This window comes from Dicentrarchus labrax, unplaced genomic scaffold (assembly GCF_905237075.1).
Source record: "Dicentrarchus labrax unplaced genomic scaffold, dlabrax2021, whole genome shotgun sequence".
Lineage (NCBI taxonomy): Eukaryota > Metazoa > Chordata > Actinopteri > Moronidae > Dicentrarchus > Dicentrarchus labrax.
The window spans coordinates 13,665,747-13,690,474 of record NW_026136717.1 but is presented as its reverse complement, the minus strand read 5'-3'; the positions used below and the strand labels follow the sequence as shown (position 1 = coordinate 13,690,474).

Here is a 24,728-nt window from a genome sequence, read left to right as displayed (position 1 = left end):
GTGTTGCCCCAGAAAAGTTGGTTAAGCACAGAACACTTGCTCTAGTTTGATTTATTAGAGAAACATAGGATGCATGCCTGAGCAACAGAGCAAAAAACTGAATGCGTGTTTGTGCACTTTTGCATAAGCGCACGCGTCTTTTCACACATGTCTGCGAACAGTGTCAGGGTGTGTATTTCAGTCTCTTCTGAGCCTTCGGGTGTTGATGTGTGTTGTTTTCCCTCAGCACTGTTTGGACTGTCAGTCACAGCTGTCAAACACATCCCCCTGCATGAACGGCAGGCTGGGTTCACACTCTCTCAATCAACCCCCTGTTGCGTGTGCATGTGTTGACGTGTGTAACGCGCGTTTGTGTGTTAGCATGTGGAGGTGGGTGGTCGATGCTCTATTCATAGCAACTGCCATCCTTCTCTGTCACCAGTGCCTCATATGTCATACTACCTGTCAGAGAACGATGAGAGCACCCCACGAGTTTACCCTCCGTTCTCCATCCAGAGGTTAATTTGATTTTAATACTATTCATTCGATGTATCAATGCATTGTATGTTTAACTAGAAGAGACTTCTGAAAAGGGAAGGTACAATTTTAGAGAGGCAACGACAGGTTAAACGTAAACCGGTTTCAGTTAAACGTAAACCGGTTTCAGTTAAACTTTCATTCATAAGGTATGTATATGTGTATATATACTGAGCATCTTTTGCACTAATCAAGATTAAGAATATATGGGAATTTATTAAGAATACACACACAATTGCATAAATAAATAAGAGCAAGATGTGCCAAGCTGCATTAAAAAGTAGTGGATATTGCAGTGGGAACAGTTTTTGTAAGTCCTCTTTTTGGCCAAAGGTGCTCTGAAGCGACTGCCTGATGGGAGTAGCTGGGAGGAGTGGTGAAGGGTTAGTGATGAGTCTGCCTTTCTTTTTTACAGCATGACTGTGAAGGTTGGAGAGTTGCATGTGATGCTGCTGGTGCTTTTGGTTGCACGCTTGGTGATTCTTTTTTTCTTGCTTTTTCTCTGTGAAGAAGTATCAGGATTAAATGACTCTTCCTCATCACTTTGATGTATTTCTTGGAGAATGTTTTTTTGTAATCCTGAAAAACTGAAGATACAAATCTTCCCCTTGCATTTACTGCAAGAACTCCCTCCTGATTTCTAGATGAGTGGATGACAGCGTCTTACAGTCAGCCGGCCTCTGGTCCAGATTTGAGGAAATGTATTTTTTTTTGCTAAGAGATGCTCACTATGACTTCAGTGTTTGTGGTTGCATGTGTGTTCTATGAAAGAGGCTTGGGGGGAGGTTCGGTATGGGGTTTCACTTTGTGTCTTCAACTCATAGGTGCTGTTGGTTAGAGGTGTTGGGTTTTAATAAGCTACCACAAAGATATGGTCTGTCACCCTCTCCATGCTCTTGTGTTTGGCTTCTGAGAAATTGAAGTGTCAACCTGATGTCAGTCTCTATTTGTGGACATCTCTGTGTGAATCTCTAAAGCAGCCAAAGTGATAGAAAATGTATTTTGGGAATAAAGTAGGCAAAATGAATAATAAACAAAATATTATATTTATTATATAAATAAGTTCCTGTCGTAACATTTTAATGCCCATATACTTCCAATAACATTACAGGCATTTTTATATTTCCCTCAGAATATTGTTGTTGGCAGGACGGAGGAGCTTTTTTATCAATTTTCCCATGGCTCTCAGGCTACAGTTTTGTTCCAAACAGCATCGACAACAATTTGGTTGGCGAAAGCAATCCATCACCGTAAAAGAGAAAGCTGACAATATCGCTTTGCAAAGTTGCATCAGGATGGAAAATCTCAGGCTGTAAACTTTGACGCTATGAAGGATGTTCCCTTCACTGTCTCAGATTAATGTGTGCGTTCAGGCAAACAAACAGGTGACAAGACGGGAGTGAGCGTGTGTGTGTTACTTCCACGTTCTACTTCTCTGATTTTTCTGTGTCTGAAAACTTTCAACCAATAGCTGTGGTTCTGTTAGGACCCCCATTCTGTCAGTCACAAGCCAGTCAAGCCAGCAGACGAAGCAAAGCAAGGTGCTTCTGCCAGCCGTAGTCCATGAAATTAAATGGAAAAGAAATGCAGTTACAGTTAAAATACTTTTTTTTTTTTCCTGCATCTGCCTGGTTACATTTAGTCTGACTTTGTTTTAAAGGAACGGGATATGGTAATACGGCTGTCTTAGTGTGTTTTATATCACTAAGAATTAAGTTGTATTGTAGTTACACATTAAGGAGGGGATAAAAAAAAAATCCAAAGAAGTCAATCTAGTTGCGGCTGTACATCCTCAGAATGCAAACATTTGTCCTGTTTTACCAAACTTCATGTCCTCAAAACAGTTTGTATTATACAGACTTAGGATCCAAGTGCTGGTATTTTGGATTTACAGACACAGGCTCGACACAGCAGCACTCCTCTGTAAGCCACCTCGGTGACATCACTCTCACATCTCAGTGAAAGCCCAGAGTCAGGACATCCTCTTCCCACTGCTCACCCCTACTGTAACTGCAACAACCGCGCGTCCCATCTCACACCAGTTCACTGGCCTTGGCACACGTACCCATCAGTAACCGTGCCAGGGTAAGCTACCAGCAGTTTAACAGGCCTATCAGGTTCCTAACAGGATATTTAAAAGGCCCCGTTTCAGGGTTCATAAACCGACCTGGAAGGGATAAGGAAAGTATGGGAAATTAGTCTGATAGTTTACAAGTCTTGTAAGGGCAGAGGGACACAATAGAGGTTTGGATGAGTGTTTAGTTGTTAATGCCACTCTTGTGTTATTTGGAGGCAGTTATGTTTGTAACAATTTGTTCTATGTCTTTATGTGAGGTTGGGGTTTCTCTCCACCTTTTGAAACTGATGAATGAGACCTTCGGCGAGCTTAATGCACGTGCATCTGTTCATACTTTCCTGCTGGAATAACCCCTTTCGCCTTCTGTGTATTGTAGTCAGTCCTATCCTGTTGCTTGATTTCTCACCACTGCAGTTTGGCCGCAGTGTTTGTCACTCTCCATTGTATCCAGTTGAATCAGTGAGAGTAAGCAGGAGGTGAGGAGGAGGAGGGAAGGGAGAGTAGTGATAACGGATGGAGGAGGGCAAATCAGACGGAACTCTTCTAACAGTTTCCTTTTCCTCCATTGACGTGTGTGTGTGTGTGTGTGTGTGTGTGTGATGTGTGTGTGTGTGTGTGTGTGTGTGTGTGTGTGTGTGTGTGTGTGTGTGTGTGTGTGTGTGTGTGTGTGTGTTTCACAATAGGGATGGAATTAAGAAATATACATTATGGAACAAAAAAAGAATAATTAAAGTGTTGTAACACATTAGAGTAAACCTTATTAGCGGTAAAAATTATTTGAAAGTGTTGCACAGAAATACAAAACATGTTAATCCGGGACAAGTACCGTGTTTGTAAGGGCTCATCTTACCTTCGTGTTCGCCTGCAGGCTCTGACGCATTTTGATACTGTATGATGATGGTCTGAGCTTTTGTGCAACTTATGACATTTTAAATCAATCATCAGAATTCTGGACTTGAACTTTGTTGAACTTTGCCATTGTGCATGCTATTTCAGAGAGTCAAGCCTACCTGAAAGAAACTGCACATGCAGCACCCAGTGCGTCTTTCTTTTGTCTTTGCAACTCTACCTTTTGCGGTTTCCTGTGTTTGGTCTTCTTTGTCTTGTTGGTGTTTGTGCCTCGAGTGAGCGTGTTAAAGTGAGCTCATGGAGGTGATACAGAACGGTGGTTTTTCACAGAACTTGCAAGCCCAACTCTGCATCTGACCGCCTTTTTTTTTTGTCTCTCTTTTTACACATCACTTCTTCCCAGTAAAACCGGCCTCACTGTCCGCAAGCTTTTCATAGAACTCCATTAAAGTACTTGAAGATGTACTGTAGAACATGAAAGCATACACTCTCACAAAACCCACCCCTTATGCATCTTAATGGCTTTTTGCTTTGATTTTTTTTTTGTGATGGATGTTTCGAAATGTTAAAAAACAGCAAGTAAATGCAGCCGTGACTGATTGATGTTTCTTGTGCCCTGCTCCCCAATTTCACCTTCCTCTCCTCTCCTCTCCTCTCCTCTCCTCTCCGTATATCCACCTCTAAGTCCTCGCACATCATCTGTTCGTAGGTCCCATTCTCCCAACACGCCATCCTCTTCTTCTTGCCTCGCCTTTAATCTCACCCCACACTTCTTTCCCCGCAGTATCCTTTCCTCCATCGCTCCCTGTTTGCAGCCGAGGGGGTGAGGTTTAGAAGGGGGGGGGGGGGCAGAGAACAGAGCCGTCTGGAATCCATTAGCCAGTTGAGGCATCAGTGTTTCTCTGTGGGAACCTTATTGATTGCCCTCCTTTATAATTATTCCACCTCCACTCCCTCCTTCTGGCTCTTGCACCAATCATGCTTTCAGTTTCTCTCGCTTTCTCCTGCCTTCTTATACCCTCTTTGCCTCTTTTTTTCCCTTGCTTCTTTTTTCTTTTTTGCGATTTTCATCCCTCTCTTTGCGTTTGCGTGCTCGTTTTTTTCCTTCAGTTTCACACTGTGCCTGCATGCCAACCCCCTAACCAACTGAGTGACACACAATCTGTGTGTTTATTGATGCCATGTAAGATGTATCGACATACTTATCAGCAGCGTGCAAAGCTACCACATCCGACACAAGGAAAAAATCTGACTCACTCACACTCTGTGTCCCTCTTGTAGAGACACACACACACACACACACACACACACACACACACAAGCCACACACAGCCACACACACACACACAGCCACACAAACAGCCACACACACCCCTCTTAACAGTCACCTCCATGTGCTGTGTTCATGTACCTCCTCTTTATGACAGCCATGTGCTTTAAACTCTATGTTGTTGTATTGCCATAATAGACAGATGTTAATTGTTGAAAACCTTAACCATAACCTTCTGAACTACTCCTGGGCGATATACTGGTACAGCGGTTTTTATTTCCCGTACAATATGAATTTTCATATACCACAGTACTGTTTCATAGCTGAAATAACTGCTGTCACTTTGTCTCATGCAGTAGAACTTTTGAGAAATATCTCCTTGAATATTTGGGTATTTTATACAACTATTTTAAGGTATTTTGTTTTTAGAAGAAAGCAATGTTATATCTTTTTTATTATACCACCAGATACACATGTTTGGTCACACCGCTCAGCACTGCTCTGTACAGTACATTGCTGTAAAAATGAATGCACTGAGAACGCTTGCATACATTCATAATCTGAAAGAAAACCAACAGAAATGTAATTATAATTTAAAACGTTACTACAAAGCTATGTGCATTATAGTGATGTTGAAGAACGTGTCGCCTATGAGTGAGTATGGTCACATATCTGCTGTGATGTACTTTCCTACAGTTTATCGTTGCAGCGAGAGGCTGATTGAACGCTGTGGGGACTTTCACCCCAGGGTTTTAACAAGCTCTGGTACTACACATTTAGATAATGCAAATGAGAATGTTTAATGAGGGTAGGAATCTTTGGGAATAACTCGATACAATTAACAGCTGCAACGATTACTCGATTTAGCATTCTTGATCACTTTTTAAGGAATGCCGAACATCTGCTGCTTCTCTCAAATGTGAGGATTTGATGCCTTTCTTTGTCAAACATGATGGCGAATTGACATTTGAAGATGTCACTTTGATCCGTTGGAAATGATAATGGGCATTTTTCATTATTTTCCAGCATTGTATCGACAGAGCTATTAATCAAAAAAATAATCAGCAGATATGCAAATAATTGTATGTTACAGCCCTAGGTCGATTTGATTCTGGTTCTCGGTTCCACGATTCAATTCAGGAATGATTCTCAATTCAGTTGATAGAAAACGGTGCACTATTTTCTGTCACTCTGTGTACCTTTTTTATAAAACAAGTAAGAATACTGGTTTCAGAACCGTTTATTAATCATTTTTGTTCCCTAATACAACATAACTGACAGTGAAGGTGACTGCTCTTGATATAGATGAATAATTTGGAGTCATGTTAAAGTCTTCTGTCTGTATGAGTGAGAGTAATGAAATCAAAGTGCAGTTCACTGAGCGCCAACACTGACTAAATGACTTGTTGGCTCTCATTTTTGTGTGGATGATGCTGGCTGTTGGCTGTAACCGGCCTAAACGTGTCAATAACTGACACACTGCCAGTAATTTCCAGGGAGAACCTTTGAATCTAACCTCTGCACATGCCAAGCCAGACTGTAATTAGACTGTATGAGACTAATAAGACTGTAATTATTTAGTTCATAGTGCATACTGAAACAAGGGGCCTTGTGCTAAATGACAGTTCATGCCAAACTATTAACACCCCCTTGGTGATGTTTATTTTTTCGAGTCTTTTTACTTTTCGTTCTTCTGTACACTCAGGCTCATGCATTAAGGGCTGTTGTCTCCTCTTAGTTTTTAATTAGAGATGTTCCCATAACGTTTTTTTCCTTTTCGATACCTGAACTTTACCAATCCAATGTTCATAAAGAAAAAATGTATTTATATATACAATATAATTCTCTTTTTTTAACAAGCTAAACCCTTCAGTCAGAGCAGGGCGGGTCACGACTTTGCTATCCTTGGGGAAAAAAAAAAAAAAAAGAACCAAGAACTGCAGGAAAGTACCATGTTCCTATTGTGGGGCTAATCATTTCCGTAGCATTGAATTGGTGCACAGACGCGCACTTTAGGCAGATTCCAGACAAATTTACGATACTAGTATTGGTATCTGAACAACTCTATTTTTAATATATATATTTTTTTAAATTTTTTAAGTGGCTATGAAAGAGTTTCAATTTAACATTGATGCCTCTATATGACCAACATAGGCACACGAGACCATCAGCGTGAAGATTGGCTATTTCTGTATAGTTATTCTTAATGCCTGCTACCACATTTAACAAAACGTGTCAATGAATGGTGTTAGAAATGCTTCTCTACAGAGTCCACCAGAATTCACACAAATGAAAGTTTCTTGTTACCGCTTTATAATGTCTAGTTTAGATAGTTTGCATATTAATGAAGCTAAGAAATTGTTTTAACCTTAAACATGTTTTTTTTTAAAAAGGAGAAGAATAAAATAAAGATAAAGCCAGTCTGTACTGCGTGTAACAGGTTACCCACATCACTGCTTGATCAACACAAAAAAAAAGAAGTTGACTAGAAAAATGTTGTCAGCTGTAATATTTTGAAAGTTTACTGGCTTTTTCTCTGCATGTGGTGTTTTCAGTGGTTTTCTTGCTACATGCAATCACAGCTTGCTGATATATCAGGAATCCATCAGGGGGAAGTTTACATTAAGCCAGCTGCCCACTTTTAGGACAAAACCTTTACAGTGAGTGGCGGAATATGATGCTGATGCAATAGTGGAAATGAATGATAAATTAACAGCAGTATCATGAAGATGTGAAGCTAAAAAGGGACCCAATGAAGACATCATGCAAATTTATATATGCTTGAAAAGCGAAGCGAGCTGTTAAGAATGTGTCATCCTCCCAGTTTTGGATTTACAGAGCACCCATTGCCTTTCCTTTAGATTAAAGAGTGTTTTGGGGGTGTGGGGCGGGATTCGTTGCACTGCAAACACTTAAACTGTCAAATATGTTGATTTAAATACTTAGCGGAAAGTTAAACTGCATTTCCTGTGTGTCATGTGGGGTAGTTGTACACCATGGACAGGGAGGGAGTAGACAGAAAACAGAATGACTGACTGGTTTCCGCAATGTGTGTTTGGGCAGGGGCAAAAAACATTTAATACATAAAAAATGGAGTTTGCAACACTGCTGGTGTTTTGTATACCAGGAATTCAGGGTGAACTGATAAGATAGATTTAAATTCTGAAATTAAAACATCTACTACAAAGACTTGCTCGGTTATTTTTGAATGTCACATTTTCATTATTAAGCTAATTTATAACTGCATAGTATAGTATTTTCCCTTCAAATAATAGCTCTTTTTCACAGCAGCTATTTTGACATGAAATAGTAGGGTAAACACGGATGTTACCAATGACACTAATTAAGTTTCCAGTGAGTCAACGTGCATAATAGCTGCACCCTGACGCTGTCTGACCTGAATGGAACAGGGCCTATTAAACAGGGCTTCATTAGTATCATTGGTAACACCTATGTTTACCCTACTATTTCATGTTAAAATGGCTGCTGTGAAAAAGGTTTGTTGTGTCCTGTCAGTATTGTTTTGTAATGTTCTTTTCGGTTGTTGGACAAAGAGGGAATCAGGAGGAAAAAGTTAGGCTTTTTGTTGTGTTCAGTTTAGCATCTTAGCACAATGCCCTCTGCTTTTAATAATTGTTGTCAGATGTATTTCATTTTGAATATTTTGGGAGCACATCACTATGAATTTGCACAAAAGTTACAATTAATCCTCTTTTTTTACTACTTTCCATTTGTAGAGCACTATGATGGCATAAAATGAGTGCAGAACATCATATGTTAGAACGCATTTACCCTACTGTGCCCCAGCGGTGTCTGGTTTTAAAAAACTTTGCATGTCGCCTTTTAGAGCAAATTAAATCAGCTACTATTAGTTCTATACGTAGAACTAGAAGCAGCTTCAGGAAATGATCATGTTCAACTTCTACAATTCAGATCAGCGCACATAAAGCCTGAAAGCTGTTATTGGTTTGTTACATTTTTATAAGTGTTCTACATTTAATGGATTTAGTGCCATATAGTCAAACAATGAGGTCTGTATCACAACTACCACATCTATTAGACGTGTAAGGTTGTAGGTTGTAAAAACCTAGATAACCAAGATAAATATGTCTAGTCATCCTTTGAGCACCGTGTTAAGCCTCAAGCCATCCACGCCTTGTTGTTGGGTTTCATGCGGTGGTGGCCATCTAGGAATTTTAGGTTTGTTTTATTCTGAAATATGATAGTAATAGTAACTATAATGATTAACAAAATCTGAAACAAGAAGGTTTTTTTTTGCTGTTGATACATAACTTGTTTTGACATGTCATAGACAGGAATTAGTTTGAATAAAGTCCAGTATCTGTACACCTGCTTTAACCTGCCTGCTGCCATAAAGACACAAAAAAAATACACCAACACGTCCTTTCATTTGCCTTTGTTTGAGCACAGTGCTGCTACACACTGTCAAGGCCACAGTGACAAGTGTGTGTGTAGGTGCACTATTGTGTAATGCAGTGTTTACTCTGCGTGTGTGTTTGTGGTTGATTGCTAGCCCACTCATTTTTTCTTCTCACTTTGTGTCTTTGCAGGAAGTTCGGGGAGCGCCCTCAGCCACTGCGCCTAACACGGTGAGTGCACATATACACACAAGTAGTGGTATTTGTATGATCACCCGTGTGTACACTGTACACATTCTTGTGAATACAGTAATTCAATAGCAACACGGCTCCCACCTCGAAAGTAAATGAGATTTAGATTTTTGAGAATCCTTCATAAGCAGTTGAGTATAAGGGAGATAAAAAACTACAAACTCCTGCATGCTTTGGAATCTAAAAACCTGTGATTGCCAGTTGCAATCAGCAGAATCTGACAGAGATTAGGATTTTTCTACCTGTATGCAAGGTGCTGTGTAAAGTGGTCACACGTCAAAGATTTCTGCTTAAATTCACGAAACACATGCGAATACCCGCGGTTATCAGAAAACAAACAGATTCATAGAACCGGGCTTTGAAGAGCTGGTGGTGATTTCCCGACATAGTACTTCAGAATAAGTTAGAAATGAATCTGCAATGACCACAGAATAAATGTAGTGCCAATTGACTGCATGTTGTTGCCACAACAACAACAACAACAACAACAGCAGGATGTTAAAATCATAGCATGTGTAGTTTTACTGTGTACTGCTGGCCTGATCGTACATACTTCCACCATTGGACAGCTGTTATCTGTTGACCCCTGCTGTATTACATAATTTTTGTTCTGCTATTGATTGTCTATTAGTTAAATCTCTAGTTTTTTTTCACTCTCAGGTCTTCTGGGACATGTTTCAATATGCCTGTGTCCATGTCTCGCAGTTGTTTGTAGCAAAACAAGCCAGAAGAGCAATAATTCACCTTTTCCAAGCACTTGCAGTTTAAACGTGCACTCTGTATGCACTGCACTGCACCGTGCACTGCATTCAGCATAGCTTTGACTAGCTGCAAGTTTTTGATTATTCTATTCCTCTCATGTTTGTTCCAAGTCATTTGGAGCAACATTTTGGGTGAACACATAATGTTGATGGATGTTGTGGTTTGCTTCTGGAGGTTTATGTGTGTTGCAGTGTAAATGCATGTGCGTGTATACGCACTTGTTTGCTTGTTGGGGTTTCTCTTTGTAACTAGCGCCGGGCCATGGGTTTTCCTCTGTGTTTGTGTGTGCTCGTGCTCGTTTCTTTGCGCGTGGCGCTCAGCGGGGGAAAATGAGGGGTTTGCATATTGGCTGGAACAGCCGAGCATGGTTTTGGAAAAAGGGGGCCCAGCACCTTTTGATGTGTCCCCCCTCTTCATTCATGTGCTGCCAGTCCGCTGGCTTGCACTGGCCCCTCCATTTGTCTGATGGTTTTGATGGCCAGAAATATGACTGACACAAAACACTCTTTACCCAGCAGCCGAAAGGCTTACAACACAACTCCTTTAGTGTGTGTGTGTGTGTGTGTGTGTGTGTGTGTGTGTGTGTGTGTGTGTGTGTGTGTGTGTGTGTGTGTGTGTGTGTGTGTGTGTGTGTGTGTGTGTGTGTGTGTGTGTGTGTGTGTGTGTGTGTGTGTGTGTGTGTGTGTCACGGTGTCGTATTCTTTGTATTTGTCTCTTTGTATCTGTCTTGGTGTCCTCATGTCTGCACGGTCACTTGTCCCCCTCTTCTTCTTCTCAGCAACAACAGTCCCATGATTTTTTTGTCAGGCAGCAGCAGAGACAGCTAAAATAATGCACCATCCTGCAGGGGCTTTTTAGGGCAGCTAAAGCTCTCCGGGTCCTGCAGGGCCGCCCTGTCAGGAAGGCTACTCGACTGGAAATACAATACACGACACACATTGACTGGAAATGAGCGCACACACACACACACACACACACACACACACACACACACACACACACACACACACACACACACACATCTTAGATTCAGACAGATACACACAAACAGACACAACACATGAACATACAGGCTTGGATAAGCTGCCTCCTCTGTTAGGGGAGCCGCCCCTTCAAGGGCTTATTCTCCCAAACAACAGAGAAGGGCCAGCTCTGCAGAATCCATCGCCTCAGATGGAAACGCTCAATAGAAAGCGTTTTTTAGTTATCTACCGGTACTTCTTTCTCAAAAAAGCCTAATTTCGGACTAAAATAAAACTCTGATGACCACTTATTTGGTCCAGGCTACTTTTTGGTGGTGTGCACTGAACTTTAAAATCTTTTTGTACTTCATCATTTTGCATTTTTTGCATCTTATTGAGGCGTGAGTGCTTGATTTACATGTGAATTTCCTGCCTCACCGTTTCAAAATCAGCTTAATCAGCCATTCAGCTTTCACTGTACATAAATTATTACATTTTCCCCCTTATTTGCTATTGACACATTTTTGTCACCGTGACAAAACGCACTGCTCTTTCTTTTCTTGCCGTTTTTAGCTCGTAAAACATCAGAGTTGAGATCTAGTGCAAGTTATTGTAAGATCCTGTTGTTTTAGGCAATTTCCTATTGGTATTTTAGAGGCTCACAAGGGCCTTCTGGAGGTCAGACATCAAACATGGAGCAGTCACTTCGCCTAGATTCACAAATGTAGAATAGATTTTAAAAGGAGGGTGTGAAGCCTGAACTGGCTGATTGTTCATGTCCTAACCCGAGCCTGACACTACGGATGTGTGTAATCTACCTTTTGTGATTCACAAGGGCGCACACTAATTGCAGTCTGATCATCTTAATTGAGCTATTTCACAGTGCATGTGTTTATTAGTGTGCGTGCGCGTGCGTATGTATGTATGTGTGTGTGTGTGTGTGTGTACACAGGGGGTCTTGTGACAGCCCCGCTCTGCTGTAGACGCTGCGACAGATGCCTGTCTGCTCTGCTGCATCTGTAGCCTGGCTTAACCTAGCCCCTCCTCTCTCTCACTCACTCACTCACACACACACACACACACACACACACACACACACACACACGCGCGCCCCGACACCCCGTAGTGCCTGCTGTTGAATATGTGTCTCTTTTTGTAAATCTGTCTGGCACATTTTTGTCTCACTTGTCGCGCATTTCCCTTTTTGTTTCTTCCCTTCCTCATTCCATACATCTGCCACCTCCTCTTCCTCTCTTTTACTCACATTTTGATGAATGCCCCTTAGCACACTTTCTTGACCTAAAAAAAAAAAAAAAAAAACAAAAAATTAAACCTGCCACTTTGATGAACTTCCCCTGTTGGTTTGCTTCTCGTCCACCACTTTGTGTGACACTTGCTCTGTGTGCTTATTTGCTGCTGTGTTGGTTTAGCTCCTCTTCACTTTTATTTACTTGCATATGTAACCCGCATAACTTCGGGTGGGTCTTGTTAGTTCGCATAAGCCGTATGCATCACAAAGCCGGGTTGCAGTAGCTGCTAAACTGCCAGCCTTGCAGATAAAAGTAGGTTTTTGTGTTTCTGGTTAAATGCATGGCTGTATTGTCACTTGTTGTCTTTTGTTGCATGCTACCTTTTTATATTATATTTTTTTGTTTTTTGCTTTTGTGTGTCTTTCAGTTAAGATTGAAATGCCCATTACCCTCACTTCCTGTCTCTGAAATCTGATGAAATAGGGCATTGATTTTGCACTATTTCGTAGATAAATTTGTATTTGTGTGTTAATAAATCCTACCCTTTATGTTTGTTTATGCATGTTTGTGATTCTTAAATGACTTTACTAGAATTACAAACTTTACTCTCTATTTTTTTAATGTCATTTTGTGTGTCTGCACGCCACCCTTGCATAGGAAGTCAAGCTGTGCACTGGTCACTGTCTCTTTCACTTCTGCTTCCTTTCAGCTCTCAGGAAGAGACCTAATCTCTATCTCTTGTGCGTTGTGTGTTTCAGTTTGTGTAAGAGTGATTACTCAGACGTCCCTTTATCCCCTTCAGCGTCAGTGATCCCTACAGTTGTCGTGAGTTTTAGTCTACGTATTTTCCCCTCCTGTACCGGAGGTCACTACAGTGTGTTACATCACAGTCTTGTCTTTACAGATATCCGCAATTAAGTCATCAGTTACAGGCAGCTTCTTGAGTAACAGTCGGCTCATCTTTCTGTTACTGTCACTTCATCTCATAAACTCTTGTGGCCTAAAATGATTCGAAAGATTTTTTGACCTTGTTGCTCATTGCTGGATCCGTTTCCTGTTTCAATTCTGTATTCTATTACTGTCCTTAATGACTTTTTACTAGCCAGTTACAACTCAGCATATGAAGTATAAAGTACTATTAAGTGACGGTGTTGGGTGCCTGTCACATCTATACAAGATACTTATTGGTGAATGGGCAAAAACACATGACGTATTTTTCTATAAGCTGTTGTGTTCTGAAAAGCCTAAGTCATTTTGACAATTTTATTTGACTTTATTTGCACACTCATCTGCATTTTATACATTGGGTGTGTCATTACCATTAATTGCTATTTAAGCGTTTATTATCCCCCTCTTTTGCATATGCTTTTAATCTCTTGAAGTCTTGATATCACACTGAATTTCCCCCATGTCTCAGTTTTTTCCCTGCTTATGACATTGTCATTTTGGTCCTCAGAGCTGACGTGTTAAAAGTAGGAAAAATAGGCAGTGTGAGTGTTTGAGCAACTTTGACAAGACTGCAGCTCTTGTGGGGTGTTCCCAGTCTGCAGTGGTCAGTACCTATCAAAAGTGGTCCAAGGAAGGACGATCGAACAGACGAGCTACTGTAGCTCAAACTGCTGAAAAAGTTAATGCTGGCTCTGATAGAAAGGTGTCAGAAAAAACAGTGCATCGCAGTTTTGTTGGGTGTTTTGTTTGTTGCTTGGTAGCCGGAGACCAGCCGGGGTGCTCAGGTGCCCATAATGTTATGGCTGATTGGTGCATATACATATATGTGTATGGCTGTGCATTTGCAAGAATTTAGCAATACGATCACGACACAGGTGTTGCAATTCAATATATTGTGTTAAATATAGTATACTGTAAGCAAGGAAAACTGTCATGGAACAAACACCACCATATGCAAAAAGTCCTTTTTTATAGAGAATATCCCTGTAACATACATCATCATAGCCCTCAATTTAGGTTTACAACACTTAATTGATACACAGAAATCAATAGTGCTTTTGATATAATCGATACAATATAATACAAAATGTCTTGATACAATATTTTGTGATATTTTCTAATAACCCTACATTTTGTGTACTTTTTTCCAGTGTTTAATTGTGGTTGTACTACTACACCACTGGGTTTATATTATTCATCTGATCCCAGGATATTCAGTTTCAATTGATTGTTGCCACCTGTGAGGGAATCTCTGCTATCTATTCAGGGGTTATTTAGGGGTAGCTGTGAGGTGGATAGCAGTGTTTAAGAGGGCACTGCTAATGACAGTACATTAAGAACGACCGTGAGTGAAAGCTTAATCTCATAGTGAAGCATTTCTGTCTTGACGGGGGGAATGGTCTCTCCCAAACTTTTACCCACAGTGGTCTGGAATGGTTTGGTGAGCTGTGAAACAGTGTTAACCACAAGCCAGGGCTGTCGCACGAAGCCTACCCAACACTGGTGTGCGATTCTGGTGTCATAAAATAACTACGCTGCAATGTTTTTGAATATTCACTCACAGTCTTGGATAAAAGATGACATTTATCATAGAGCCGGAGGTCTGTGGCTGATTCAGCCTTAAGCTTTTTGTGGGGGGAATTGATTAACAAGGTAATAATTGGTGTTTGAAAGGTGGCGTTTAAATGGGAATATTAATATGTCGCTTGTTGTCTGATCCTTATATTTAGGAATCCAGAAGTAAAAATTGACATTCTTACTTAAAAATAACTGCATCAAGGTGCCCTCGTGGATAAGTTATGCAACCACAGTGTCCCTACTTTAATTCTGGCCCAGGACATTTGTTACATGTTGTCCCTCCCCCATGTTTCTTGTCTGTATCTCAACTGTTGATATCTATTAAATGCAAAATGTCATAGTTGCTGATTCATTTCCTGTCAATCAGCTTATCAGTTCTACTGAATATGTATGCATACAGTGTATAAAAAGCGTGCCTGTGTACAGTTTAATCTCTGATGTCATGCTTATATTATCAGGGGTGTCCAGTGCCATGCAGGGCTGACATCAGCAGGTTTGGACCGCGTGTTCTCCATATAATCAATCAGACCTGCTCAGGAGCCTTCCCCCGGGGGTTGTTGTGTCAGTTATATATCGTTGTCCTAAGCTCCAGATGTGGGTTATGTCATTTAATGCAAACATATAAAAAAGAAGCTACTTTAGCACGTCCATGCAGATTAGTCAGAACTGTTTGAATCAAACCACAGCTTTTAAATCAGTTTGGCTCGAATTGTCTGCACCGTTTTTTTTTTCCTGGCTCGATTTAGGAAAAGGAAATAATTTCCTCCATGTGGCGTGTAAATGGTATCAGATTGCATCGGATCAGTTAAACAGCGTCAAATGTTTGGAATTCTAGGATTGTACCTCCATCATTTTCGGTTATACTCGCTGGCGATTAGTAATTTAGAAAATACTGAATAAACAACGGCGCGCAATTTTGTGTTGCTGTGAGACTCAAATTGCAGCCGTGTTCCAGAAAAATAATTGTCTCATCACACAGTGAAGTGAGAAAGTGAAACATTTCCCAGTCCATTATGAAATGGATAAACCCTCTCAGCCTCCTCCTCCTGCTGTACCACCCCCCCCCCACACACACACACACACACACACACACACACACATGAGGGGCCCCTTGCTTTTCATAACAAAGGCCCTGTCTAACCCAAGCGTGTGGTCCAGTGTTGCGTGGCAGAGTGGAAAGCTTGTGTGTGTGCGTGTGTGTGTCTGAGTGGGAAGCCCTCTGAGCAACCCGGCGTGTCAGGTGTCACTGACGTCTGTGCATGTGCGCTGATTGGGTCAGGGTGTGTTAATGTCCGTGCGTGTGTGATGCGTCTTAATTGTGCATCTAAGCCCTCGATCTTCGACCCCTCCTCGCTTTTTCAGTCCGGCGAAAGCGCCACCGCTCTCTTCCAAAATATTAAAGTAATTTTTCAGCTTGTTTGTGTAAAGGAGGTGTGGGGAGGGTTTGGCGCAGTTGACAGAAGTAATTGGAGCACGGACCTTGCAACATTTTGACACGGAATGAGGAATCTTTGCTGGTGAGCTCAGCTCCGTTGTTTTTGTTTTTTCAGCTCTGGTGTTTTCTTTCTTTTTTTCCCCTTTCCTCCCTCCCTCCCTCAACCCCTACTCTTCCCTCTTCCTCATTCCCCCCCCCATCTCCCTTCTCTTCTCCTCCGTATTCCTTTCCCTTGCACCTCACTGTCCCTCTGAGCCGGTCATTAACGGTTCAGCCCACCACCACCTCAAATGGACCCAGCTGGGGGAGAACATAGCTTTTTGGCTAGCTAGGACTGTGCAGGCTCTGAGGCTTCCCAGAGGTCATTGAGAGTGCGCTGTATGCATGTTTCTGTACATTCTTAAGGTTCATTTTATTTATCCGTCTACCCCCCCCATACACACACACACACACACACACACACACACACACACACACACACACGGCGACCCTCGAGGCTCCCTCTGCTTTAGATTTACGTTTCAACACACCCAGTATCACTTCACCTCTTCTCCTGGATCACAAAATGGCCTGTTAATGAAGAAATGTTTCTCTCTTTTTTTCCCTTCTGTCTCCCTCTTTTCATCTTGCAGAGAAGCGATGAGGAATTACCTGAAGGAGCGAGGTGACCAAACTGTCATGATCCTGCACGCAAAAGTTGCACAGAAATCCTATGGCAATGAGAAAAGGTGAGAGAAATAGAAACAGCAGCTTCTTCTCCTAGTATAACTCATCTATCAAGATTTCCTCAGGTCTAATCATTGGAAGTTGTTGGATTTGAGAAAATAAATAACAAAATGCACCCAATTTGTATCAGTATGTCAGATGTCTCTGGATCTATTTCCAGTGTAGGATTAACACTTCAACACCAGTAGAAGTGATTTCTTTGTCAGAGGAATCATTTTTGGAAATTCGTGTATTTGCTTTCTTGCTGAAAGATCGACAGCACTCTCATTTCTGTTTGATAAAGCCAGCTCGCCTAGCTCTCTGAAGGTAACAAAATCTGTTTTCTAACCTCTAAAGGTCACTAATTAACATATATCAGTTTGTTTGGTTTTTGTTAATATTTCATCCTTTGTTTAATCTGAACAAAAACTGAAATGGAAAAATCCCAAGTAGTTTGAAGGGGGCCACACTATTGTTTTTGTCTGGGAGCAGTCTAGCGACTTACCCCAATTTCCAGTCTTTATGCTAAGCTAAGTTAATCGGTGGCTGCTGAAATGTCAGACTATTCCTTTTTTAGGAATTTGTCTGACTGCAATTTTGATTCCTTGATTTAATCTTCTTTCCAAATTAGAAGTAAACAGTGTGGATGTGTCAACCTTTTTTAGGATCAATGTTTAAAAAGCCTTTACACACACTGACCTTTTGTTCAGTACACTGATTGCAAAGGGAGTTAATAGCATAATGTAGAAACACAAACTTGGCCTCGTCTTCTAACCCTTTGAAACGCGGACCCCCTTCCATGCAAGGGTTTACGGACGGGTAACGTATGTCACTCGAGGGGGATCTCAGACTAAAGAGTGAGTGAAAAACGCACATTCCAGCCTTTTCCCCTCTGTGCAGCGTTGGCACATCGACCCTCACGACCTCCTGTATCAAATGAGGTCAGAGGAGGAAATGAGCGGCGACCTCCTGTTTGAGGCCGCGTTCAGGTGAAGGCGGAAGGAAAAGGGAGGGAGGGAGGGAGGGAGGGAGTTAGGAGTGATGGGAATAGGGGAGATAAAAGGCTCCTGGGGGAATGTAGTGGTGAAACCAGGGAGCATTTAGGTTTAAGGGTTCAAGGACGAGAGCATACAGGTCTGAGGTTCACAGGCCAACTAAAGCTGTCTTGCTTTGTTGTAATTTCCAAGTGCAGCGTGATGACTGGCTGTCGCAACCCCTACTCGGTTTTTTTTCTCCCTCTCTTGAACTCTGCAACTTCTTTTCTTCCTCAAACCCTTCCTGTAACTCTGCCTCTTACCTTTCCACCTCTAACTCTCAAACTTTTTATAGCTCCCCCCCAACTCTTCTGCCCTTCTGCTCTTGCTCATTATGCAACTCTCTTCAGCGCTCCATCCTCCGCCTGTTTTCTTGGCCCGAGCTGCCAGCGCTGCTTGCGATCTCATCAGGCGTATATATCTCTTGGTAAATCAGCCCGTCGCAGGCCAACTCCGAGACACCACGGGAGAGTTGGAGGAGAAAAGACGGAGGAGAAGAGGGGTTGAGACTGAGACGAATACCTCAGATAAACTGTAGCTGTCTTGTCCAGTTAAAGTGACACCTAGTGAGGCAGTGAGAGGAAGCATTCAAACACTGACGGTGCCAATGCTGGGCTTAAATGTAGGTGCTCAGTTTAAAACCACACCATCATCCAGCTGGATCACAAGCAAGTGTCTGAATGAGTCTGCTTAAGTAGTGTCAAGGGGATTTCTGCTGTATTACAGTCACAATCACTATATTCACTTCACACATACAAAGTCAGGTTTCTTCCCCTGTGTGCACGTCAGGGTTTCAACATCCTTTCACTTGCAAAACCCCACGGCGTTCATGATGCTGTGTGGCACCTCTGATTGCTCCTGCCCCGTATCATACGTAACAAGGGGAGCCCAAGAAAAGTGGGCGCGTGGAGAATGCAAATGTGCCATCTCCCTCTTTCTAGCTGCCTCTTTCTGTCTGCGCTTTTTATAGGAGGTGAAAGTAGACAAACACCCACTGAGTCAGACACAGTGTTGCGAAATAGGTCGCTTTCCAGTTCCACACTGACTCACATGAATTTATTTGAAGTGTGCTGCTTTAGTGATGACTTGATTTCACATTTTGATAAGGCTAAAGTTAACTTTATTTTTATTTTTTTAAAGGAGTACAGTACATGACATTGAAAAGTATTTCAAGTATGGAATCCTGAAATGGGAGGGAAAAGTGACCTTTTTCTTGAAATTCTGGTTTATATTCATTTCAACAGTCAGTTTCATGCTGGACTGCTCGTGTTAACATCTGCTAGATGAGGCTCAACAGCTTGAGGAAGGAGTGTTTAGTTCAATTGTACATAGCAGTATGTTGATAAGTTTGTCTTGTTGAAGCTTAGTGCAGGTCTGCCCTCTCCTGGTGGAAATTAAGAGATGCACATTGTCCAGTTTATAGATTAAAAAAGGTGTTAACACTTGTTCTTAATTAGTCACTGACAGTCTAAATGTCTGCCTGTGTCCTTGAAATGTGCTTTTCAGAAATATTATTTCTCTGTGGATATATTAGACTTTTTTTTAGTACAAATAATGTAAAAGCTGAACTTAAAGCCACCAAACCTTGTGACCTTTTTTCTCCTACATCCAGGGAAGTGGATTAAAAACATACTTTTACATATTTACAGTAACAGGCTGCAATATTAGTTACAGCAAAAAGGCTCACAAACATATCTTGTGGCTCATACTTTAAGCATCTGATCACGTAAAACAACTTACGTGTATATAATAATAATAATCTTTCGGATAGTTCTGTGGGATTTGAGTCCAAAAATTCCTAAATCTTTGCACACATGTCCAGGTTCTTCTGCCCTCCTCCCTGCGTTTACCTGATGGGCAGCGGTTGGAAGAAAAAGAAGGAACAGATGGAGCGAGACGGCTGCTCCGAGCAGGAGTCGCAACCTTGTGCCTTCATTGGCATCGGCAACAGCGACCAAGAAATGCAACAGCTTAACTTAGAGGGAAAGGTACAACACACACACACACACACACACACACACACACACACACACACACACACACACACACACACAGTGTCACTGGCTACACACCTTCCCTCCTGGCTCCTTGGAGTAATAACACAGTCTTGGGTGCATTTGAAGGTTAATAATTCCATGTGACGAAGATGTAACAGAATGATGTGAAACGATCTAATTTGTCCTGCTTTTTCTCTTCCTATACCCACTCCTTCCTCTGCCCTCCCCACCTAGAATTATTGCACAGCCAAAACCTTGTACATATCCGACTCTGACAAGAGAAAGCACTTCATGTTGTCCGTCAAGATGTTCTACGGCAACAGCGCAGACATCGGTGTCTTCCTCAGTAAGAGGATCAAAGTCATCTCCAAGCCCTCCAAAAAGAAGCAGTCCCTCAAAAACGCTGACTGTAAGTTTGTGTGTGTGTGACTGTTTTTTTTTTTGTCTGTTATTTGTGCCTCGGATACTTTTGCTCCTAAACTCTTTGTTGATAGCTGATGCAATTAAACATTTGGCCCAACTGTTTACTTTCTGGGTACATCAATGTTTAACTGTAAAATACTTTTTTCGGCTGAGATGGATTTGACAAAAAAATCAATGCACAGGAGGTGTAAAGAGAGATAACGTGTCAGTGAGGGACACCATTCATTTAACAGACTAAAACACACCATCATAATTTTCTACTCACTCGTTTAAGCATAAGACTGAAATGGTTATGTTAATGTTAAGCTAATGTTATGGTAAGAATACTGCTTTTCTTTATCAAGGATGGCGTCTGTCTCTTTTTGAGACAGGCCTGGCCTAAATGGCAACACAAGGCTGATACACATACCAACACAGAGACTGTAACCTAAAGGAATAAGAAAAGGGAAAGAACAAAGGATAAAAAGAGGGAAAAATAGAAAAGAAGGCAGTTAAAAGGTATAAAAGCACACTTTTTTAAGTCTTTTAAATGTTCTATAGTTGGGTTTTTTATATTATAATTATAATATAATTGTGTTTTATTGTTATGTATTTTATTTAACTTCTTTACTCTAATTGATTTTACTATACAGTTAATGCACATTTTCTTTTTATTATTTTCCTACATTAAGCACAGCTTTTGTTTTGAAAGGTGCTAAAACATTAATCATATCCTTACTATTTACTATAACCACTAGAGGGCAGCGTAGCTTCATCTAAGAATCCAGCAAGCCAGTTATGTCACATGTAGCACACCTGTGGTGTACACATCACCTCCTCTGCAAAGATCTGTCACTCTGTTAACACAGCTGACCTGTGAGCAGCATGTCGGTGTATGGCTCATTATGTAACCTGCCGCTGTCTGCGCTCCCGTTTGTCCACAGTGTGCATCGCATCAGGGACCAAGGTGGCACTGTTCAACCGGCTGCGCTCCCAAACAGTCAGCACGCGCTATCTACACGTGGAGGGCGGCAACTTTCACGCCAGCTCCCAGCAGTGGGGCGCCTTTTACATCCACCTGTGTAAGCCACCGCTCAGCCTGAGCCGCCGCTGCAACACAACACATATAATGAATTTAGAAAAGGCTTCAAGCTACACAGAAGTTCAGCATGAGTAAAGTGAGGGATGCGGTTTGACAGCTTTCACTTTATCTTCATGTCTCTCTCTCTGTTCGCCGTAAATATAACCCACGCGGTATTATAGTAATGACACAGCTGATTCATCACTGACAATGAAAGTGATTGATTGCTTGAATGTGGGGTTTTGTGTGCATAGAAAAAAATATCGAGGCTTGTGGGCGGTTCGCCCACACTGCTGACTTCTCCTTTTCTTCCTTTCCCTGCGTCGTGTGTTTCCAGTGGACGACGAGGAGTCAGAAGGAGAAGAGTTCACTGTGAGAGACGGTTACATCCACTACGGCCAGACAGTCAAGCTGGTTTGCTCTGTCACCGGCATGGCCCTGCCCAGACTGGTAAAAAGAAATGCATCATCGGAGATTAGAGAGTAATAGAAACTAATGATCCCAGTGGGGGGAAACTTGATTCATTACAGCTGCAGCTGATATTGAAATAAATGATAATAGCACCAGAATCGGAATTATTTAAAGGAATCATTTGGCAACTTTGTCACGGAAAATCAGAATTGGATAGTGTTTATGTTTTCCTTAACTTAAAGGAATACAGTACTATTTCTTGGTGTGGCATGGTAGGTGGATCGTAATGCTTTAGGGCACAGCCAATCTAACTGTTTCCCCCGTTTCCAGGATTTAGGCTTAGCTAAGCATCTCCTATCTCCTAGCTCCTTAATAGACAGATATGTCAGCCTTCCTCTTCTAGGCAGGAAAGCGTTTTTCACACTATTCCTTTAACATCAGGTAACATACAGACCTTGTTTGTCATACGTTTTCCTGACAAAGTGTGTTTTTGTCAAGCTTACCTTTCTAGTCATAGTTATTTGTGATGTCTTTTTGCCTTCCTTCTGTCCGTGCATCTGTCTTTACTGCCTTTCTTCCACCCTCATCTTCCCCGCAGACTCCCTTCCAAATAACGTGACTTTTCTGCTTCCTTTCTTTAATTTATTCCTTGTTTGCTTTTTCCTATCCCTCACATTCTCCCATCTATCTTCTACTTGGCTGATATCTCTCTCTCCCTCTTTTCCCCGTCAGATCATCCGTAAGGTGGACAAGCAGACGGCGCTGCTGGACGCCGACGACCCCGTCTCCCAGCTCCACAAGTGTGCCTTCTACCTGAAGGACACAGAACGCATGTACCTGTGCCTTTCCCAAGAAAGGATCATCCAGTTTCAAGTTAGTGACTCGCCCTTAAACGCTTTCACATCTGTCATTCCCTTCACTTGTTACACATCAATTCAGGCCTGACGTCACTTCACCCTCAGATCCTGTTCTTCTCATCCTGTTCACAGATGATTGAGGATGATTGCTTTAGCATTCTGAAATAAGCAGTGAAAGGTTTCATGGCCGGATGCCATTTTTTTCTTTGAAGAAGAAGCAGTCCACTCACCTCCCAGCATTTTTAAAAAAAACTTATTTAGACAGATGTAAAGCCAAAGATGGACATTTGATTGCTGTCTTGAGTAGAGTAGTCTTGATTGGGTGTAACTGTTGGTGGTTATTTCTGCCTCTCGAGTGCATTAAGGTCATATTCCCCCCTCTTTCTGCTAGGCCACTCCATGCCCAAAGGAACCAAACAAGGAGATGATCAACGACGGTGCCTCCTGGACAATCATCAGCACAGACAAGGCCGAATACACTTTCTACGAGGGCATGGGCCCCGTCCACTCGCCTGTCACCCCCGTGCCTGTGGTAGAGAGCTTACAGGTACACACCGAAGAGACGTTACTTTGGATACACAACCCCCAAACATTTCTGCTTTGTTGTACTTGTAGTCCACATACCTGACCGTCACAGTGTAGGTTTAGTCCTTTTTTTAAATCTGCAAGGTTACTAAAGGATCCTATTTGTCTGCAGCTAAATGGCGGCGGCGACGTCGCCATGCTGGAGCTGACGGGACAGAACTTCACTCCAAATCTGCGGGTCTGGTTCGGAGACGTTGAGGCTGAGACCATGTACAGGTGTGTCTTTGCTTCACTTTCATTTTTCTTAAAGTAAATGAACCCAAATCAGGTTTGACCTTTTTGTTCTTTTGTGGTGCTCTTTTCCCCTTTTTATGTGCGCTGTAATTTACCAGGCTACTCAAAGGGCTCTTTTCATTTCCTCTGAAAGATGAGATCCATTGTCTGCCCCACACTGGCTAGAAGTTCTCCTTTTTTTCCCTTTCATATTAGCATAAAAATTGTCCATGACAAATAATTTAAGAATTTATTAGGTATCATACAGTTGTAGAAAATGATGGGCTTTAGGTTTGATGAATATAATGAGAACATGAATAGCATTGTAATTTGAATTAATAAAAGCTTTCAAAATGTTTCCTGTCAGGCTTAATGCCGCAGTGAATCCTGCCAATGGCACAATGGCACATTGGCCTAATGCAAGGAGTAAATACTCATCTCAGCTTTTAGTGATTCAGCCGTATAATCCATCCATCCTTCTTCTTCAAACCTGTGCAGTGAGTGAGCCAGAAATGTTTTAAGAGCAACCTTGTTCCCTTGTAAAATGCCACTGGTTTAGCTGTTCCCTTTTGTCCTGTTGAGTTTTATAGACTGATGGGATTTTATGTGTTTATCAGTACCACCCACCAAGCATCAACTTGAAAGTCCACGATGACCGCTGTCAGCGAAACAGTGGGACCTCCCTGACTACAGTGCTCCAGACCTCTGAAATGTTTATTTTTGTATTCTAAAGTTTGCTTTTTGGAGCGCTATTTGACAGTGACGGAAGAGATACAGACAGGAAATGCAGGGAGAGAGACAGAGGGGGATGCAGTGTATATAGATTGGAAATACGAGGTGTTTAATTAGAAGTGTTTTATCAGGTTATCGAAAATAACACAGTCTCTTTGGGTGTTTTTGAGCCACAGTTTCTCAATTGATTTTCCTAGACTCAGGTTAATGTTTGCAACCACATCCATTAATGGCCAGTTGTGTGCTGGATTGACATATTGTTATGGTCCTTCTTTGGTGATTTTGAATTTTTCAGATGAGCTAGAAGTTTGTTTCTGAGACCTTTTTCCTACCTCGTAAACTGAATAAACTTAACTTAAAAATCCCTTTGTCTGCGGCTTAGTATCAAGAGCCTAAAAATGACACACATCAATCACTCTTTGTGTTTCTTTTC

General features: G+C 41.7%; 1 protein-coding gene across 1 annotated transcript in view; it reads left to right on the top strand.

Annotated features, from left to right (window-relative positions):
* rbpjb (recombination signal binding protein for immunoglobulin kappa J region b) overlaps positions 1–24,728 on the top strand; it is a 45,502-nt gene that overhangs the window by 16,018 nt on the left and 4,756 nt on the right. The window contains exons 2-10 of the mRNA XM_051428801.1: positions 9,284–9,322; positions 16,911–17,006; positions 19,840–20,005; positions 20,249–20,423; positions 21,361–21,498; positions 21,835–21,947; positions 22,641–22,781; positions 23,157–23,312; positions 23,463–23,566. Of these exons, the coding sequence (XP_051284761.1) occupies positions 9,284–9,322; positions 16,911–17,006; positions 19,840–20,005; positions 20,249–20,423; positions 21,361–21,498; positions 21,835–21,947; positions 22,641–22,781; positions 23,157–23,312; positions 23,463–23,566 (1,128 nt within the window). The remainder of the gene's footprint in view (positions 1–9,283; positions 9,323–16,910; positions 17,007–19,839; positions 20,006–20,248; positions 20,424–21,360; positions 21,499–21,834; positions 21,948–22,640; positions 22,782–23,156; positions 23,313–23,462; positions 23,567–24,728) is intronic.